This window comes from Ruditapes philippinarum, unplaced genomic scaffold, assembly GCF_026571515.1.
Source record: "Ruditapes philippinarum isolate M1 unplaced genomic scaffold, ASM2657151v2 ctg580_1_1_1_1, whole genome shotgun sequence".
In the NCBI taxonomy this organism is placed as follows: domain Eukaryota; kingdom Metazoa; phylum Mollusca; class Bivalvia; order Venerida; family Veneridae; genus Ruditapes; species Ruditapes philippinarum.
In genome coordinates, this window is record NW_026860244.1 from 31,524 (window position 1) to 51,237 (window position 19,714).

Below are 19,714 nucleotides of genomic sequence, written 5' to 3' on the forward strand. Positions count from 1 at the left end.
AATATTTTCAATAATAAACTTCCTGAATTATATAATATATGACTTCTTAAGCCTTCTAAAGCAATGAAGCCCCCATAAAGTCCTAGTAAATGATGATATTTTTATTTCTCAAAAACTTTCGGTTTGATGTTTCCCAGTGTTAGCGATTTTCCCTAACTTTACTGAGTACCTGGGACTCAGTGCTAATAGATCTGTTACGTCCCAATTCAAATGGAACGAGTCCTCAATTAGAAAAATGTCAATGTTTGCATAACTTCATAATACAATCAAATTTGAGACTGTTGATGTTCGCGGATACCATTGATAGGTTGGCCCAAAACGAGGCCGAGCACTTGCTCCTAGTCTACGTTTGGGATATAAATCTGCATTGCTAATGAGAAAGGAACAAATGAAAATGAGGTGAAAGTCAAGTTCTTATAATACAATTTATTTAAAGTGAATAGAAAATCATTTTCAAGCAGAGCAAAAAAACTTAAGAGAGAATTGACCAATTATCGGGGAAAAAGTGTTTCTTCCCAGGGACTCAACAGCCCTTTTTTTCTTTCCTCCCTGGCAATTTTAGCGAGTAAATTGATATGTTTACTCAGTAAACGCGAACACTGTGTTTCCTATTACAGCTTCTATAAAGTTTATCATTGACCATATACCTTTTGTTTAATAGTGATTAGGTAAGTCAAGTCAAATAACCATTTTGTTTTCATTTACACTTTTATGATAAACTTTAAAAAGCATTACTTTCTGAAAATGATAATCATTTAACAAGCCCTAAATCTATTGTTAAAGTACAATGTACCGGTAGTATAAAACACATGTCTGCTGTTTCTAAGGAACAAAAAATGTAATTATTTCCAAGAGTTACAATGTGCCAATGTTTTTTACTGAGGAAGTGGCAGACGCAATACAAGTATGAAAAATTTCCCTATTCTAGGAATCTCACCTTAAAAAAAACCAACCAGCTTTGTTAAAACTACATTAAGACAATCTATATTAAGACAATCATTCTAGTTGTGAACAAAACCTTTTTATGAACCTAATTATCTTATATAACATCCAGTAAACTCACCTCTAGATCTCCTTTTAATCAGTGAATGGTACACCTGTTTCATTCGTTCCATACAAAGTTTGCTCGCCTCTGCGTGATTCACCATGGGAACTGGGTAATCTTTACCCACAATACATTTGGCAGCTTTCTGTACACTTTCAGGGGCATTCCATGGCTCGTATATGTACTGTGGAGGAAACCCTTTCAACACTGGTAAATAATGTCTGTAAAAACAACAACAGCAGAACGTATCAGACAAGTGTACCAAAATAATGATATAATGAACACATGAATCAATTTCTCCTTGACTTAAATCTCAAAGAATATTTATTTACAGATATCGTCCTCTACAGTTACTTTAACAAAGATAATATATTTGCTTAAAGTTTTAAAATGAGAATGAAATCTTTTCTTAAGCAATAACCTGCTGAGACCTTACTGGTAGCTTCACTCTTTGAAATACTTTAAACTTTTAATGAACTGTTTCAAAATTCAAAACTGGGAAGATCAGTTACACAAATTTAGAAGATATTCAGTTAAAGTGGCATTATGCCCATCTAGGTGTAAATAGTGAGTGCACAGGCAAAAGTCAAAATAACTTTACATTTTCCCATGTTGTGTTCCATTTTATATTTACTATGCAAAAAATAATCTATGTGACCCATGGAAATTTCTATTAATATATCTTTTGGAATGTATCATTAACATTCAAATTTTAAAGAGTGGGACACTCTTTTTGTAATTTAGGTAGTTTTTATAGTTTATTCTTAAACATTTTTCATTATAAATTTTTGGTAAATCACCATTATAACAGTAAATCTCTTGAAATATATTACTAATTCAACTCAACTTGACAGTGAAAAAATGAACATAATTGCACTTTAAGGACTATTTCGATATTTCCCTCAATTTTACCACAAATATAAAGAACTCACAATTCCAAACTAATAATATCTTAATAAATTGTGGGAAAAAAACAACAAAAAATTGGATGCATAATTTTTTTTATTTCTATCAGTAAACAAACTGCAGAAACAGAAGAGACGGAATGTATTTTCTATAATGCATTGTGTTTTACATTAAAATATGACAAGAATAAAACTTTTGTTCACTTTTTTTTACTAAAGTTATTTGTCTGAGAAATTCCAACAACATAACAGAAATAGCATGTTCTAGCACCTGTGAAGTGATAAATAAACTTGCTATATTGAAATCATATTTATTCACAACCTTATGTAAGAAAGTATCCTTGCTAAAACAAAATCTTTCGAATAACATGAGCAATAAATTAATAAATTTCCTGGATAAAGAATGGACATTTTCGAAAAATTTTGTCAGAAACTTACACAGTACTTTATTTCATATAGAACCAAAGTAACAAGATTAGCTTCAAAGCTTTGCTTTCAAACTAAATAGTTGAAGGTTAGTTTAAACAAATCAAGTGAGAAGGAAGCTTGTGGCTTGACTTTTCAATATGCTTCCTGGAACTAACTAGAAATGGTTTAATATGAAGAATCTTGGTCATGACCCAAGTAGAGCTCGAACTTATTCTCCCTGGGTTGTAAGACAGGCATCTTAACCACTAGATAATTGCTCTGTTAGTAGTTTAAGGTTATATATACATGTAAGGTATAAATGTTATCAATGTTCACATTAAATACCTTTACTGACATTAACCTTATTTTGATTGGGTTTTACGTCACACCAACACAGTATAGGTCATGTGGCAATGTTGTAGCTTTACTGGTGGAGGAAGACCTCAGATGCCCTTGCGTGCATTATGTCAGGCATGAACAGGCACTGAGTAGAACCACTTACATTCCGTAAGCTAGCTGGATAGATTTCTCACATGAAAGAATCCAAAGTCCCTGATAAGATTTGAACCCACTGCAGTAAAGGGCAAGTGGTTTGAAGTCAACAACCTTAATCACTCAGCTACTGATGCCCCTGACAATTAACATCAACAGGTCTGTATGACTGAATTACCTGATGAAGTCCCCAGTAGGATCAGCCTGTTTCCCGAAACCTACAGGACAGTAACAGTTGAGAAACTGTTGGAAAAATGAGCTGCATGACAACCACAGCCACATTCCAGCATTCACTGACCAATCAGCATCCAGTAACAACTCATCAAATACCTGTCATGTTCAAAATGAATAATGTTCATTAAATCACATCTATCCACATATCATGAATCATTTTCCAAAGAAAGAGTGGAGGGATAAAATAGTTTAAGGTTATAAAAATGTACAGTCAAATTACAAAATAGCCTTTCAGTAAATATGAAAATATTATTGTAAGCTGAGAGAGAGAAAAACAACCACATGAGCATCAAAAATATAAAAATATCAAAAGATAATAAAAGACAAAAATAAACATCTAAACTCAAATTGGGCTAACTTCTTTAAACAGGAAACAATATAAGTCCAATAATAGTAACAGTTTACCAAAAACAAATACATTACCTATAGCTGGTAAATGTACCATTGTAATTTGATAAGCACATTAACCATGAAATTAGAACTGTATTTAAGGTTGAAAACTTAAAATCATTAGGTGATTTTCAAATTACCTGTATTTATACATAAATCTTCTCAGTTTTATGGCATCTATAATTCACCTAATATTTCTATACAGAGTTCATACATACATTCAAGGTTGACATTCAGGCACTTTTTAATCACTTTATAAAATCTTTTCTTCCAATTTTTCAACTTACTTGTTACTTATGATTAAGAAGGAAAAAAAAAAGTCAGAATTATAAAATATTGAAGACTTTATTTTGACTGCTTTATTGCTTATAATAACACATGTTATGTAATTTTTTACAAAATGGCTTAAAGTGTGTACCTTGAGCAAAGCATTTTCATTAATTTTGGTACTAATTAGGCTCATATGTTGAAACTTTTAACCATCCACTCTGTATCCTTTCATTTTACAACAAATTTTCATACAAATATATGCTTCTTTCAAGCACTTTGTAAGAGAATAATTAAGCTAGTTTAAAGCCCACAACATTCAGGTTCATGTGATTCAAATAACACCATTATGTCATTGATGTTTAGTCAATGCAAAGCAGACATTTTGTATAGTTATTTTACTGTACCTTGAATCCCTCTTCCCATGATATCCAGAGATCCCCCCTTGTCAAGAAACATGCAATCGCGTGCCGAGCTAGATGGTGTACCCAACCAACTTCCCGTAACTGTACCATGATTGCATCTATCCATGGAAACCCAGTTTTTCCCTGTGAATTAACAAAAGTTTAAAACATAATTCAATTGTGTATCAATAAAATATTTTGTACGAGCATAACCTGTCTCCATTGCATTGCAACAAATATTTCCTGACGACAGAGCATTGTTACCACACATGGTAAAATATGAGATCCCTCAAGGTAGATAGAACAGATTGTAGCAGGTTAAATATGAAAATAAAACTTGAAATATTCATGTCTGTATTGTAACTCTTGTTTTTGTTTATCTCTGATTTTCCAGAATATTTCACAATACCGACAAAAATTTAAATGACAGCCGACTGTCTGGAACCACCAGAATAAAGCCAGGCTAGCCTGGTTAGATTGCACTGAAGATAAAACTGGCCTGGTTCTACATGTATACTGTTGACTGACTACATGTAGATTTTCATCCTGATATACCCAAACTGATAATGGACAGTTCCAACTTCAAAAAAAAGAAGCTAAGCAAGCCAATTTAAGAAATTCAGCAGGTCATGCAAAGCCATCATGTCATTTTATATTTTCATGTACACAATCCCAATTACCCTTTATTTTCTGTAATCTGGTAATAGACAGAATTTTAGTACCTATTATATGCTTAGAATTTATTTGAGATTGAAAATACTGTAGGGATGGGAACAAGTGCTAAAATCAATACTTACATTCAGTTAACATCTCAATTATCTGAATTTTGGTATCTGAATATTCTTTTTACATTCTCTTAACATTAAACTATACAATATCAGGAAAACTGCAGAGTGTCATAAAAAAAAATCCACATGAAGAACTTTTTAATTTATGAAGTGTTTTACAAATTCAAAAATTTAATAAATCTATTTTCAATCTTTTTGATATAAATAATTAATAGCAACATTATTAGATAAATGGCAACAGCATTTTATGGGTAGCTTATTGATAGACAATGATCATTCTATTTTCATGCATAAACATATCAATTTTAGAATTCATCCATTTTATCCATTATTTCTCTGTATAACTTTCTTTCAACAAACCAATATATATAGTTGATGTTATTAATACTTTAGAAATGCAATCATTAATGAATTAATCATATTAAAAAATCGGCTGCAAAATTTACATTATGTATATATATTATTTTATATTAGTTGTTAAACAGAAGTTATTTGCCTTAACAACAAGTATAAAGCCGGGCTATCTTACATGGTCATACTCTATCCTGTTGAATGGCCAACTTCAAATTTATATCTTCACATCCCCAAAGAATAAATATTCAGACATTAAAAAACCTAAAAGTATCCCATCATGTTAGACATCTGTGATGTGTAGAATTTAAAGGTACACCAGTATCCCTGCAAGTGTTGAGCCACTTAACTACACTTGCCTGTTTATCACTATTCCTGTAATTGCTTTTGCTATAATTATTGTGTTAAAATTGACAACGTTAACAGGTTTGCAAGTGCTTTTTCTACTTTGGGCAATTACAGCATTTATGTGACATTTTGTCCTGCGGAATTGTCATTTACCATCCCACAGTAATTATTCTATAATGACCTTGTTACTGACTAATGTCATTACCTTCTCCTGCAATAACATGTTGTTCTAGATCATCATAGAGAAATAAAACACAGCTACATTTCTAAATGCTGGACCAATTAAGACGAGATGTGATTAACTAAGAACTGCAAAATATGCTTTTCTAATAAGTCAAACATATACTTCTTGTCTTCATGATAAACTTTGATCACAATTAACACCGCGTTAATGGTATCTTTTTATTTCAATGTTACGATGTTACTTAGTCGTAGCTACTTATTTTAGGATTAAGGTTACATTGTTTGTTTCAAAATGCCGTAGGAAATAATTTCTTTCTGGTCACAGTGTAATGGCAAGAGCTCCTGCTTACTGATGCTGTCTGACCAGGCATAATTCTATCAGCTAATTATTTTCATTCATTAAACGTTGCAATTTATGACTTTCTGATTGGCAATTATGGAGACAAGTCCATTTCCTTAATAACCCTTCATAAAATTTGCCAACATTCAGCAGAAAAAGTGGGTTTTCATTTTTTTTAATATCAAAATAAGCTCTGACCACCTAAACCTGTGTGTTAGAATTGCTTTTTTACATATTGACTTGTTCATTTCTTTGCATTTTTATCTGTTCATTTCTTTGCACTTTATCTGTTCATTTTTTGGCATTTTTATCTGTTCATTTCTTTGCAATTTTATCTCTTCATTTCTATTCGATTCATCTTTTAATTTTGGATAGAACAAGAAAATTTTAAATTAAACAGCCAATAATATAGATTCTGCACAATGTCATGTTAAGACTGGCTTACGTGTATATACATGTCATATGGGCATTAAGCCATTATTGGTGCTTGTGTCAAAAGTTTCTAGTTTTTGGGGCGTCCGTAGCCGAGTGGTTAAGGTCGTTGACTTCAAACCACTTGCCCCTCACCGCTGTGGGTTCGAATCCCGACAGGGACTTAGGATTCTTTCATGTGAGGAAGCTATCCAGCTAGCTTACGGAACGTCGGTGGTTCTACTCAGGTGCCCGTTCGTGCCTGAAATAATGCACGGAAGGGCACCTGAGGTCTACCTCCACCAGTAAAGCTGGAACGTCTCCAAATGACCTATACTGTGTCGGTGTGACGTAAAACCCAAATCAAAAAAGTTTCCTAACATAGTCTGAAATCTTCCACATTTTAATGGCTGTTTACCAAGATTATGTTTGTAATTTGCTCAAGTTAATGATGTACTTATGTGAGTTCTAGAAGTATACAGTTTCATAACACTGTCAACAGTTTAATTATCACTTTTGCCCCCCAAGTTCTGAGGAACTTAATTTACAGTACCAGTACTTGTAACATTATATATTGTTTTCTGTCTTACAAGACAGTAAATACATGGCAATTTATTATACATGTATTATAACATGTATGAAATTATCTCAATATCTCTATATAAAATCTAATTTAAACAAGCACGTGTTTGTTAAACACAAATGCCCCCGGCTCAGATTCTTGTCAGTAGCAATATTTCAAAAAATGTTTACCCATACACTCAGTTATGGACAGAAAAATTGCAAAAAAATTGTAAAAACAAGTTATATAGCTTGACAAAGTCATGGCATTTTGTAATTGTGAAAAATATAAGTTGCCAAGTCAATGCTCTGACTTGTGAAGTTGAAAAATATTCAACTTCATGCAAGTTATCTTCGTACCAAATATGAAATACATATGTCATTAAATAAAGGCTGTATGGGCAAAAGTGTAAAAATCTATTTTTAGCACTGGTGACCTTAACCAAACTGACCCCTAACTCTATCCAAAAGAAGAATACCATGTAAGTTATCTTCCTACCAAATATGAAATACATCTGTCAATAAATAAAGGCTGTATGGGCAAAAGTGTAAAAATCTATTTTTAGCACTGGTGACCTTGACCCAACTGACCCCTTACTCCATCCAAAGGAAGAATACCATGCAAGTTATCTTCCTACCAAATATGAAATACATCTGTCAATAAATAAAAGCTGTATGGGCAAAAGTGTAAAAATCTATTTTTAGCACTGGTGACCTTGACCCAACTGACCACTAACTCCATCAAAGTTTATGTTTCTATCAATTATAAATAACATCTGTCTATAGAATAAGGTTAATACACCTGTAAAAATGTAAAAATGTATTTTTAACATTGGTAACATTGACCTTGACCCATATGACCCCTTACTTCACCCAAAGAAGGAGGACCTCCCTTGGCATGTTTGTATTAAACTAAGACATCAACTGAAATATAAAGGCTGTATGAGCAAAAATGTTTATATTTATTTTTTAAACCAGTGACCTTGACCTTGACCCTAGAGACCACTTACTCCACAAAAAATTAGAGGACCATCAAAGGTATCCACCTACTAAATATGAAAGATATCATTAAAGAAATTAAGCAATTAGGAGAAATTTAAGATCAATCCAACTTGCTGAAATAAGTTAACCAGACAAGGCCCTATTTTCAAAGTGAAAAAAGGGAAATAACTGGGAAATATGGATGACACAGTTATATAACTTGGCAATATCATGTACTTTGTATTGATAAGTAAGTGTGGAAATTATAAAGCCATTAGTATAGATAGAACTTAAGATATTTCCAACTTGCCGTTTTAGGTAACCATTATTCATTTTATAAGTGCTGAAAAGGGCAATAACTTGGTAAATATGAAAGCCAGAGTTATGTAACATGCCCAGATCATGTACTTTGTATTGATTAGTAAGTGTGTAAACTTAGAAGCCATTTGAACAGGCAGAACTTAAGAAAAATCCAACTTGCCGTTCTAGGTTAACCTCATACGAACAGACGGACGGACGGACCGTTCAATCACTATATGCCCGGGGGCAAAAAAAAAAAATCCTTTCTTAAAAATAAATATAGGTAAATTAACATTTTACTGTAAAATTTGGGAATTTATTTGGACGAGTATATAGCTGGAGAAACCTTATTATACTAAAACGAAGTATCAACTTGCTTAAAACAAAAATGTTTCCAAAACTTTGTTAATATCTTAAATGGATTTCTTAATTCTATGAAAACAATTAAAACACGATTCTTGTGTACTTGTGTTACTCTCTACTTTTCCCTGTTTTTGTTTGTTTTTAAAATCATAATTTTCACTGAAAGGACGTCCATCTTTTTGAGAAATAAGAGGTGGCTTCCAAATTACATATTACATGGATTTTTTTCTGGGACAAAATCACTAGCTTACTGGTGAATTTACTTGTATGTGTTATCAAGTAATCATTGTTTGTACAGCCACTTTATTATAAAAAGCTGGCTAATGTCCCAGACAGGAGAGGGACGACCTTTTTAACAATGCATGTATTGAGCAATATTTTAGTGCTAAAATAAATAATAAAGAGTTTATCAGGATAAGGTTTATCCTATTTCTGATTCCCCTTGTAATTAGCAAATCATCTTATTATCTTATAAATAAGCAACATAACAACAACTATTAATCCAATTCTACCAATATCTAACACAAAAATAACAACAACAACATTAATAACAAGATATCTGTACCTCTGCCCACTTGGCTAATGCCTCTGGATTTTTGTCCCATGGTACTTGTACACATATTGAATTGCCTGACATTCTGTCAAAATTAGGATTATCTGTTGCCGCTGTATAGAAGAACTCCCGCCACAATAACTGCCCATGTAATGACAGTGGTGGATCACACCCCTTTTTAATCTATCAATATACAAGAAAGATAATTCATGACAATAGATAAACATTAAAGTGCCCTCTTTATTCCAAACAAGTTCACAAATCAAGTAAATACATATGATTTTTTATATACATAAAGTAACATTTAGATTCTGGCCATATAAAAGAACATTATTAAGTCATTGCCAAGTCAGAGCAACACAGACTTAAAAAGAAAATGAGTGAACTCACTGCAAAAATTAATTCATAAATTTAAAAACATTTAAATAAACAATTTTTGGGTCAGAGGTCACTGCATAGTTTTAGGTGAAAAATGTTCTAAATTTTTAAGTCTTAATCAATAAATGAGATAATATTTGTGACAAACAGTACATTGACATTATTCTATACAACGGTCATCTTCTACCTTGCTACACACACAGGAGAAGTTTATCTTGCCAATGGACAAACAATTTCATATACATGTAGATAAATCATATTTGTTAGAGGTTCCTGCACACTACAAAGCAGGCAATAACTCTTACAGCAAGAAAACAATCAAAGTACAGGTGTACCTTTCTGTAGAGTTCTTGTAATTTCCAGTAGAAAAGACGAGGTGAAATACATCCAAACCTTAAATACGGGCTTAACGTTGTTTGACTAGGAAACAAAGACTGTGATGTCATCTTTGGCTTCTCAAAACTTGCAACCCATGCCTGAAATATAATAGTGATTATCTAAACTTGCAATAAGATACTGCTTCTCAAAACTTGCAACCCATGCCTGAAATATGATATAGATTTTCACAACTTGCAACCCATGCCTGAAATAAAATATTGATTTTCACAACATGCAACCCATGCCTGAAATATAATATTGATTTTCACAACATGCAATCCATGCCTGAAATACAATATTGATTTCCAAAACTTGCAACCCATGCCTGAAATAAAATATTGATTTTCTCAACATGCAACCCATGCCTGAAATATAATATTGATTTTCAAAACTTTCAATATGATATTGCTTTTTCAAACTTAATAGTCCTATGCCTGAAATATTATATTGAATTTTTTGTCCTAATTCAATCATCTTTAATATTTTCAACATAAGGCGCTAAATTGACAGTGGTAAAAGCCATGCTATATTTTACACTAAAACTGCTATTATGGAGGGCTTCAGAGTGTCATGAAAGGGCAACTCCCACACTAAAGGTCCAAGAATGTCTATATCATTTCATTTCTTTCTATGGTTAGGGACTTTTAGGGGGCCTCTCCCAACCCTAGTCAAATAAAAAAAGTCTAACAGTGTTTTTAAAGTTAAGACATCAAAGCCATTTAATACAGACAATTTTACATTAAACCATCAAAGCAATGTGATACAGAAATTTTTACATTAAACCATCAAAGCAATGTAATTCAGACAGTTTTACATTAAAACATCAAAGCCCTGTGATACAGACAATTTTCCACTAAACCATCAAAGCCCTGTGATACAGAATTTTTTACATTAAACCATCAAAGCAATGTGATACAGAATTTTTTACATTAAACTATTAAAGCAATGTGATACAGACATCAAACCCCTGTGATACCAATACTGTAACATTAACACATCAAAGCCCTGTGATACCAATACTTTAACATTAAAACATCAAAGCCCTGTGATACCAATACTTTAACATTAACACATCAAAGCCCTGTGATACCAATACTTTAACATTAACACATCAAAGCCCTGTGATACCAATACTTTAACATTAAAACATCAAAGCCCTGTGATACCAATACTTCAACATTAAAACATCAAAGTCCTGTGATACCAATACTTTAACATTAAAACATCAAAGCCCTGTGATACCAATACTTTAACATTAAAACATCAAAGTCCTGTGATACCAATACTTTAACATTAAAACATCAAAGCCCTGTGATACCAATACTTTAACATTAAAACATCAAAGCCCTGTGATACCAATACTTCAACATTAAAACATCAAAGCCCTGTGATACCAATACTTTAACATTAAAACATCAAAGTCCTGTGATACCAATACTTTAACATTAACACATCAAAGCCCTGTGATACCAATACTTCAACATTAAAACATCAAAGTCCTGTGATACCAATACTTTAACATTAAAACATCAAAGCCCTGTGATACCAATACTTTAACATTAAAACATCAAAGTCCTGTGATACCAATACTTTAACATTAACACATCAAAGCCCTGTGATACCAATACTTCACATTAAAACATCAAAGTCCTGTGATACCAATACTTTAACATTAAAACATCAAAGTCCTGTGATACCAATACTTTAACATTAAAACATCAAAGCCCTGTGATACCAATACTTCAACATTAAAACATCAAAGCCCTGTGATACCAATACTTTAACATTAAAACATCAAAGCCCTGTGATACCAATACTTTAACATTAAAACATCAAAGCCCTGTGATACCAATACTTTAACATTAAAACATCAAAGTCCTGTGATACCAATACTTTAACATTAAAACATCAAAGTCCTGTGATACCAATACTTTAACATTAACACATCAAAGCCCTGTGATACCAATACTTTAACATTAACACATCAAAGCCCTGTGATACAGATATTTTTAACCTTGACATTACATCAATATATCGGTTAGTAACTGAACTTGTTGTTATTGGCTAAAGGTAACACGCTCTGTATGTCACTAACTTCCAGTGGAAATTTCTCCTAAAGTATCTGATTTCTCCCACAATTCTCTCCAAGTATTTTATCCCTATGTAATACAAGACAAAATCAATACTAGCACCTGTTAATGACAGAAATTCTGCGAAAAAACGAAGAATTATTTCATTCTCTCCACATTTTGACATATTTTCATTATTCTAAATCCTAGAGTCAATATCAACTTCATTCATACATAATTATGAATTTTGATTCATATAAAAAAATTTCGTACAAAAGAACATGAAGTTCATCAATTGTAAGTGAAATGCCTGTTTGAAAAGAATAAGGCACACATCTTAAATAATGGTAGCTGACTAGGTCCTTCCATTTGGTACAGTTATAACAGTACTTGAAGAGTTTGAGCCAGAGGGTATAAACAAGAAAACAGCACAGGTTGACAAGTGAACATATGCACATATTTCCTGAAATAAAAGCTAGGTGTGTCACAGAAGTGTATTTTGTGATAATTTCTAGGACATAAAGCAACTCTGTTGTACATGAATAGACTAGTGAAATAAATTTTCGAAATTTAATTTTAGAAATTATATCTGTAGATTAATCTTTAGCCTAACATTAAACTCCTCTAGACAAGTGAAAGCAATTTTTGAAATTAAACTTAAAAAAATATATCTATAGATTAACCTTTAGCCTAATGGTGACAACCAGTATAAGTACATATTACATAGCAGGTGAATCTTAAAAAGGTGATGAAAAATTTGCAGAGATTCCTTTATAACCAAAATTCTACACAATTACTAACAGAGAAAATGAATTTCTGTTTACTTTGACAAGCTATTTCATTTCTGCATTGTAACATCTTGGTCAATTTACTTAATTTTTCTTCATTGAAACTTTCTTAATTTGTACACTTTGCAACCTTTCACTCTGACATTCAAACTGTTTTAAACTTTCAATCATACTAATTATGGGGGCATATGTTATTGTAAATTAAATGTAAATCATAAATGTTTAACCTTAACACTAGAAATTAACTCTTACAATTGTTTCAAAAAAGCTTAGCTATATTACTGCTAATCTGAGTTAAATTCTTCACGATGTACTTCTTTTAAATATAGGAGAATATATTCAAACTACAGAAATATCAGTAAATATGCAACTGTCCTTACAGATCAGTTATACATGGTTCTATGGGGCTGTAATAATTATGTACCTTTCTTTCCAAATGTCTGTGTAACCTTTGTAGCGCCTCTGTTTCCCCACCACGAAAAACTTTGGAATTCAGATCAGCAGTGTCAAAACCTGAAGATAAAACAAAAATACAGCCAAGATAATAGCCATTCAAAAACCTTTTTTAATTAACAAAGTTAAATTAGAAGACCAATCATATTCAGTACATTAAGTCATGTGACTTACCAAGGTTGTTAATTCTGAAAATGACAATTATTGGTCATGACCTTTTCTAGGGGTCATTCAATTCTTAAATATATCAGGGCTATTTGTTGAAGCAGAGAAAAGATGACCTACATTTTGAAAAAGGAGAATACACTGAATATATGATTGATAAATAATGAAAACAAATGCAGTCTTAGCCGTGACTATTCATTTTGTTTTGGCCAATTAATTTTTAAACTGTCTGCTATTTACAAAAGCTTAAAAATCCATCTGATGCAAGACAGTTTACCAATTACTTAAGTTTTTTACTTGTATCACTTTGTAGTCAAAACAATTCGTGCTCTTCTGTGAAAACGTTTATAACCAAGACAATGCTGTTTATTGACATTGAAAAATATCCAACAGGGATAAAAATAGAATATGGCTTTCTAAGATCTATGTATTTCTTGGCCTATATGATCTATATCTACTAAGCAACTTATATATTTCAGAATTTTTGGCAAGAAAGGACGACTTGTATTGTCTTTTGTTCTCATGCAAAATACCCATTTATATACTTTACTACATTTACAGTAAAACTACACCATTTGTTCATCAGCATATTAGTATACAAGGTAACAGACTGTTATTTTTTAGTAACTGTCACAAAGTGAAAATAAAATGCTAAGATATTAGTGTATAAAAGTATGGTCCTAGTAGATGATTATTATGTAATAAAATTTTTGCGACGTCACAATATGTAACAAAACTGATAATTTTCTTGACAAACTGTAATATATATATACATTGTTTATTAATTTTCAGATTTCAATGCACGTAGTCAAAGTCACTGACAAATCAATAAACTTGACAACAATAGCAGGAAGTATAATGTGGAAGTGGTAAATAACATATTTCAGAATACCTAAAAACATGTTTTACTAATACTGCACCATGTGCCATAACAAATTAAGAAGGAAAAAGAAGTGTGTGGGTGTGTGGTAGACTGGTAGTGGTGGTGGTGGGGGGGTGGGGGTGGGTAATGGTATATCTAATGGTAAATATTCTTAGAAATCTGACTTTTGATCATAAAACAAATGTGTAAACTTTTACCACAATACAGGAGAATGTAAACAAATTGTGTAATTAATGATTATTACCCCTCACTTTTTTCGTAATGTTAATTTCCCATAGGCCTCTGGGAGTTATTCTTACTGTTAATGCAAGTGTACCACGTGACTAAGAATTTTGTACTGTTACATAGGTAACAGTATTTTTTAACAGTATAAAATCTGGTCACGTGGTCTATTTTCTAAATAAAATGAAATAAAATGGCCGCCATTTTGTTCTCGATTCATTTTTATTTTCGACGATAGGGCATCGCCGAAGTAACTATTACTCTCATAAAATTTAGTTCTTTGCACCCTAGAGTTCCTTTCGCGTATAAAATATCTTTTTGTTGAATAGTCAACCGGACACATCCGTTTTCAACGGAAGTAATTGTAATGTAAATAATTTTGTGTCAAACTGGAATATGCAGACAATTAAAGCATGCAACAAAGGATAATTAACAATTTTAACCAGTGAAACGTTACAGATAGAGTTGGTGGACAGACATCAGTAGGATTTCATCGTTATTTTCTAAATGCACTTTGTCAAAAACCATGCGAAGAATATTCTGGATGCAGACGGATCAGATTTCACAGATCATAACCTTATAAATGGGTTAGTGTTTTGTTATCTAATAAAACCTAGCTTATTGTATGTTTATGATTTGTAGATGTCATCATTTGCTTAAAGAATAAAAGAAAAAGAGAACTTCTCAAGTAGGCCTAAAGTACACTTAAAACTTAAAAGGTAAGGACAGTTTAAAATTAGTTATTGTTACTCTTGGTTTATTTTTGTAACAGTTAGATTTAGTTGACAATTTCAGATCATCACAGTATTTTTGTTCGGGGGTAATAAAATAAATAACACATGGGTTTGTGTGTAACAGTAAAAATATCACCCCTCGTAAAAATACTGTTACCCTCAGCTACGCCTCGGGTAACAGTATTTTCCTCGGGATGATATTTTTACTGTTACCCACAAACCCATGTGTTATTTATATATTATCACACTACAGACTTTGTGTTAAAGTGGAAACAGTCCAAAATGAGGTTGTCACCGAATTTACTGTATTTCTTTAATGGATTGGCACTGAACACACTATATGAAGATTAAAGGGTATCTTAATACAAAAATCATGAATTTTAAAAATGCTGTTCTAAGTACTAGTAGGTCACTTGGTCATGTCAAAGGTCATCAAATGTATAATTTACAAAGGTCAAAGATTAATATCACACTTTGTGCTCAGGTGCATAGTCAAAAAGACCAAGGATAAAAAGGGAAGAACTTATTTACCTAACTCCTCTAATGATGGTACACCATATTGTTCATCATGATCAAGTGTTATTGGTGTTTTCGCTTCACCAATTGTTTCTAATGATATGCGTTCCTCTGGTTTCGCTGGTAGACTCATCCTTGATAACACAGCTTGAAATCTTTTAAATGTAAGAGGAGGTATGCCATTGTTTTCTGAAATTATTCTGCAATAAAAAGAAATTATACAATTAATCAAAATTAGTATCATGCTTTGTTGGCAGAGGCTGACACTAAAGCCCATATAGGTTTCTTTCATACACTGTCACACCATCATATACCGTGCTAACCTCATTATAAAGCTTAAGGAACTAATGGCTCCCCAAATTGAATATTTGACAGATCATAAAAATGATTTATGATGTGTATATAAATTGCCTGGTGTTACTTATCTTCTGTTCATTTTGATTTGTTGATCAGTCAGGTATCAAACTGTTATGAGAATCTCAAATCCTGTTTTAAGACACTAAAATACCCCTGTGTAACTAACACCAGCGGCTCCTTAAATCATTAAAAAAAATTATGCATTGGAGAAGTAAGCTCAGCAAAATATGACAGAATTCTTCAGTTTATACACCAGAAATGACAATTTAATTCATGTACAAACATGGACACCTTACACATGTTCAAGGTGCTACACCTTGGAAATCAATAATGGTATTTTTCTAACGTGATCTTTATCATATTAATTAGTACATAACTAGTGGTAATAATGTCCTCTATTTCTATTATATATAAGTGATTTAGAAACAAATTTTGTACATGTATATGAGTGGGGTATTAAAAATGCTGTCATCAATCTGAACTAGACAAACATTGTAAAGAACAATATATATTTTCAAAACCCTGTTTATATGATCGTCTGAGACCTTGGATCCCAACTCGAGCCTTGTAAACGTGTAGTTGTGTAGTTTATAACCTATTCTCCATAATTATATGGGTTGATTTGAGGAACTTATGGTATTAATGAACTCACAAAGAATGTAAATACATAGAATTTTACATCATATCACAATTTCCCTTAGAATAACCAATATTATTGTAATATATTAACAGAGAGTAATACATGTGTTTACAATAAAAAAAATTACAATAGATTCTGGACAGAAACAGATTACAGACAGTCAATATGTTTACTGAATACAAAATTTATTTTAAAAGAGTAAATTATGGTGCTAGTATTTCATGTGTTTTGATTATTGTTCCTGAAAAGACATGGGGAATGATCTGTTTTCACTGTAAATTAATAAGGCTTATAAAACTGCTTTCAGTTGTCAAAGATTTCTTCTGAGTCACAACCATATTTTCCATATTGGAAGCCTTTTTGTTAAGCTAAATGAAATAATTTTGTCTTTTTCTATACAGGTTAAATTAGGTTGTTCATCTGGTTAAGACTGAAGTATAACCAATAACTTGAAGATCATAAGCTATCTTAGAGTATCTTTCAAACTTTAATAGTAAGAGGAGAACTCAGTTGCCCATCCATGCATGATTTGCACAACCAACCTTCCGAAAGCTAGCAAGTTTCATCACTTGAAAGAATCATGACAAGATTCAAATCCACAACCAATAGAGGCAAGTGGCAGGAGGTCAGATAATTTAACCACTCTACCTCAGAACACCATAATTTAAGTATGCCTAGCTTACCTGCACAATTTCACATAACTGAATTTGAAATCCTTGATATTCATAACAGACACTTCCTACTTCACCTTTTAACCTGTTAATACCAGTTTCTTAAATGGACTGATTCATCTTTCAATCTGGACAATACCTTTTATCATTTTATGGGAGACTCTAAAGAAATCCTGACTGAATATCAAATAGTGCAGACCAGGATGAGATCGCACATATGTGCCGGCTTATCTTGGTCTGCACTGGTTGCAAGGGTATATCCAAATTGCTGCCTGCATGCTAAAAATCATAACATTAAAACACTGAAATAATATTATGCCAATTTTATACATGTTTTAGAAGGATACAATATATGCATGTACACTTTGCATAACATTTCTGAAACAAATCTGATAGTATCTCACTATTGTATATAAATGTAAGTAAATGGAATGCACCTACTTTTGTAAATCATATAATGTATGCGAGGATTTTTTCACCACTTCCACCCCAACTTCTTTAGCCATCGCCGTGATCGCTGCATCTCGATTTTTGCCGAAAGGCTCGGGATCTTCTTCAAATGATAAAACTGTAATATTCCACTCCTGTAAAATATATAATGAAAATATGTTAAAATCAGCAAAATGTATAGTACATGTATTCTCTGCAGAGCAGCCCATTGTAGAGCAATCACTTCTTTAGAACAACAGTTCCTATTCTCCTAAATCAAGACTTCACAATACATTTAACCTCTTTAGAGCAACATCACTGCCTAGCAACCACAATCTATGTCCTCTACAGAGTTTGTACTGTATGCCTAAGTAGCTACAATATATATTGCAGAAACTGTTTCATCAAGCCTATCTAAACATGGCAGAAGCTTTAAATGACAAGAGGGCCATGATGGCCCTGAAATCGCTCACCTGTATGCACCCAGAGCGGGCCAATTTTAATCCAAGGGCTTTTATTTGAAGGAACTTGGTAGACCCCCCGTTAGAAGGTGTTTCCTGATAAATATCTAAGCTTTAGCTCTTTGGGGTTTTTAAAAGAATTTTTTTTGAGTTTTTACTATACACATATAGGAAAAAACAATGACCCCCCCACCCCCAGTCGGGCCAATTTTGATATCTGGGCTTTTATTTGAACAAACTTGGTAGACACTCACTAGAAGAAGTTTTTACCTTACACATATAAGGAAAATCAATGACCCCCGTGGCAGGGCCAATTTTAACCCCCAGGGTCCTTATTTGAACAAACTTGGTAGACACCTATTAGAAGAAGTTTCATGCTAAATATCTTAGCTCAAGTTCTTTGGGTTTTGAAAGAGGATTTTTTAACTTTTTCTTTAAACATAAAGGGAAAAACAATGATCCCCCTTGGGCGGGGCCAATTTTGACCCTAGGGCTTTTATTTGAACAAATTTGGTAGATACTCTCTAGAAGATGTTTCATGCTTAATATCTATAAGCTCTAGCTATTTGGGTTTTTTAAAAGAAGATTTTTAAGTTTTTGCTATATACAAATAAGGATAATCAATGACCCCCCCTGGGCGGGGCCAATTTTCACCCCAGGGCTTTTATTTGATCAAACTTGGTAGACACTAACTAGACAATGTTTCATGCCAAATATTTTAGCTCTAGCTCTTTTAAAAGAAGATTTTTTAAGTTTTTTCTTTCGGTTGCCATGGCAACCAAAGTTAATTCTTTGAACAATTTTTAAAGTTGACTGCCAAAGGAACATTCCTGTGAAGTTTGGATGAAATTTGCTCAGAGGTTTATGAGGAGATGTTGTTTAAAGTAATGGACGGACAAACGCCGGACGAAAAGCAACATGTCACTTTGTGACAGGTGAGCTAAAAAAGCTATTGGCTTAGGCAGAACTAAGCATTATAAATAAAATACAGAACAATTAGAATTTTAAAACATCTGACGATAATATTAGACATGCTCTTCCAATTAAGTCTGACAATAAGTCAGAAACAAAGATTTAGCAGGGTATTGGTAATCTAATTATCTCCTAAACATTTAACAACCAGTTTCTCAGTAATTCACACCTCTTTTTTTTTATGATCTCAATTTTTCAAAACCAATTCTATCTTCACAGAAACATATTCAGGCTGACAGTAAAAATTTAAGTATTTTCAAAATTCTTCACCCAA

At 32.4% G+C, this 19,714-nt stretch overlaps 1 protein-coding gene across 1 annotated transcript in view; it reads right to left on the minus strand.

The window, feature by feature from the left end:
- LOC132759349 (cleavage stimulation factor subunit 3-like) overlaps window positions 1–19,714 on the minus strand; it is an 82,997-nt gene that overhangs the window by 6,375 nt on the left and 56,908 nt on the right. Inside the window, exons 24-31 of the mRNA XM_060751109.1 lie at window positions 18,020–18,162; window positions 15,926–16,110; window positions 13,362–13,450; window positions 10,038–10,178; window positions 9,337–9,507; window positions 4,149–4,289; window positions 3,029–3,180; window positions 1,064–1,266 (exon numbers count right to left, since the gene is read on the minus strand). Of these exons, the coding sequence (XP_060607092.1) occupies window positions 1,064–1,266; window positions 3,029–3,180; window positions 4,149–4,289; window positions 9,337–9,507; window positions 10,038–10,178; window positions 13,362–13,450; window positions 15,926–16,110; window positions 18,020–18,162 (1,225 nt within the window). The remainder of the gene's footprint in view (window positions 1–1,063; window positions 1,267–3,028; window positions 3,181–4,148; window positions 4,290–9,336; window positions 9,508–10,037; window positions 10,179–13,361; window positions 13,451–15,925; window positions 16,111–18,019; window positions 18,163–19,714) is intronic.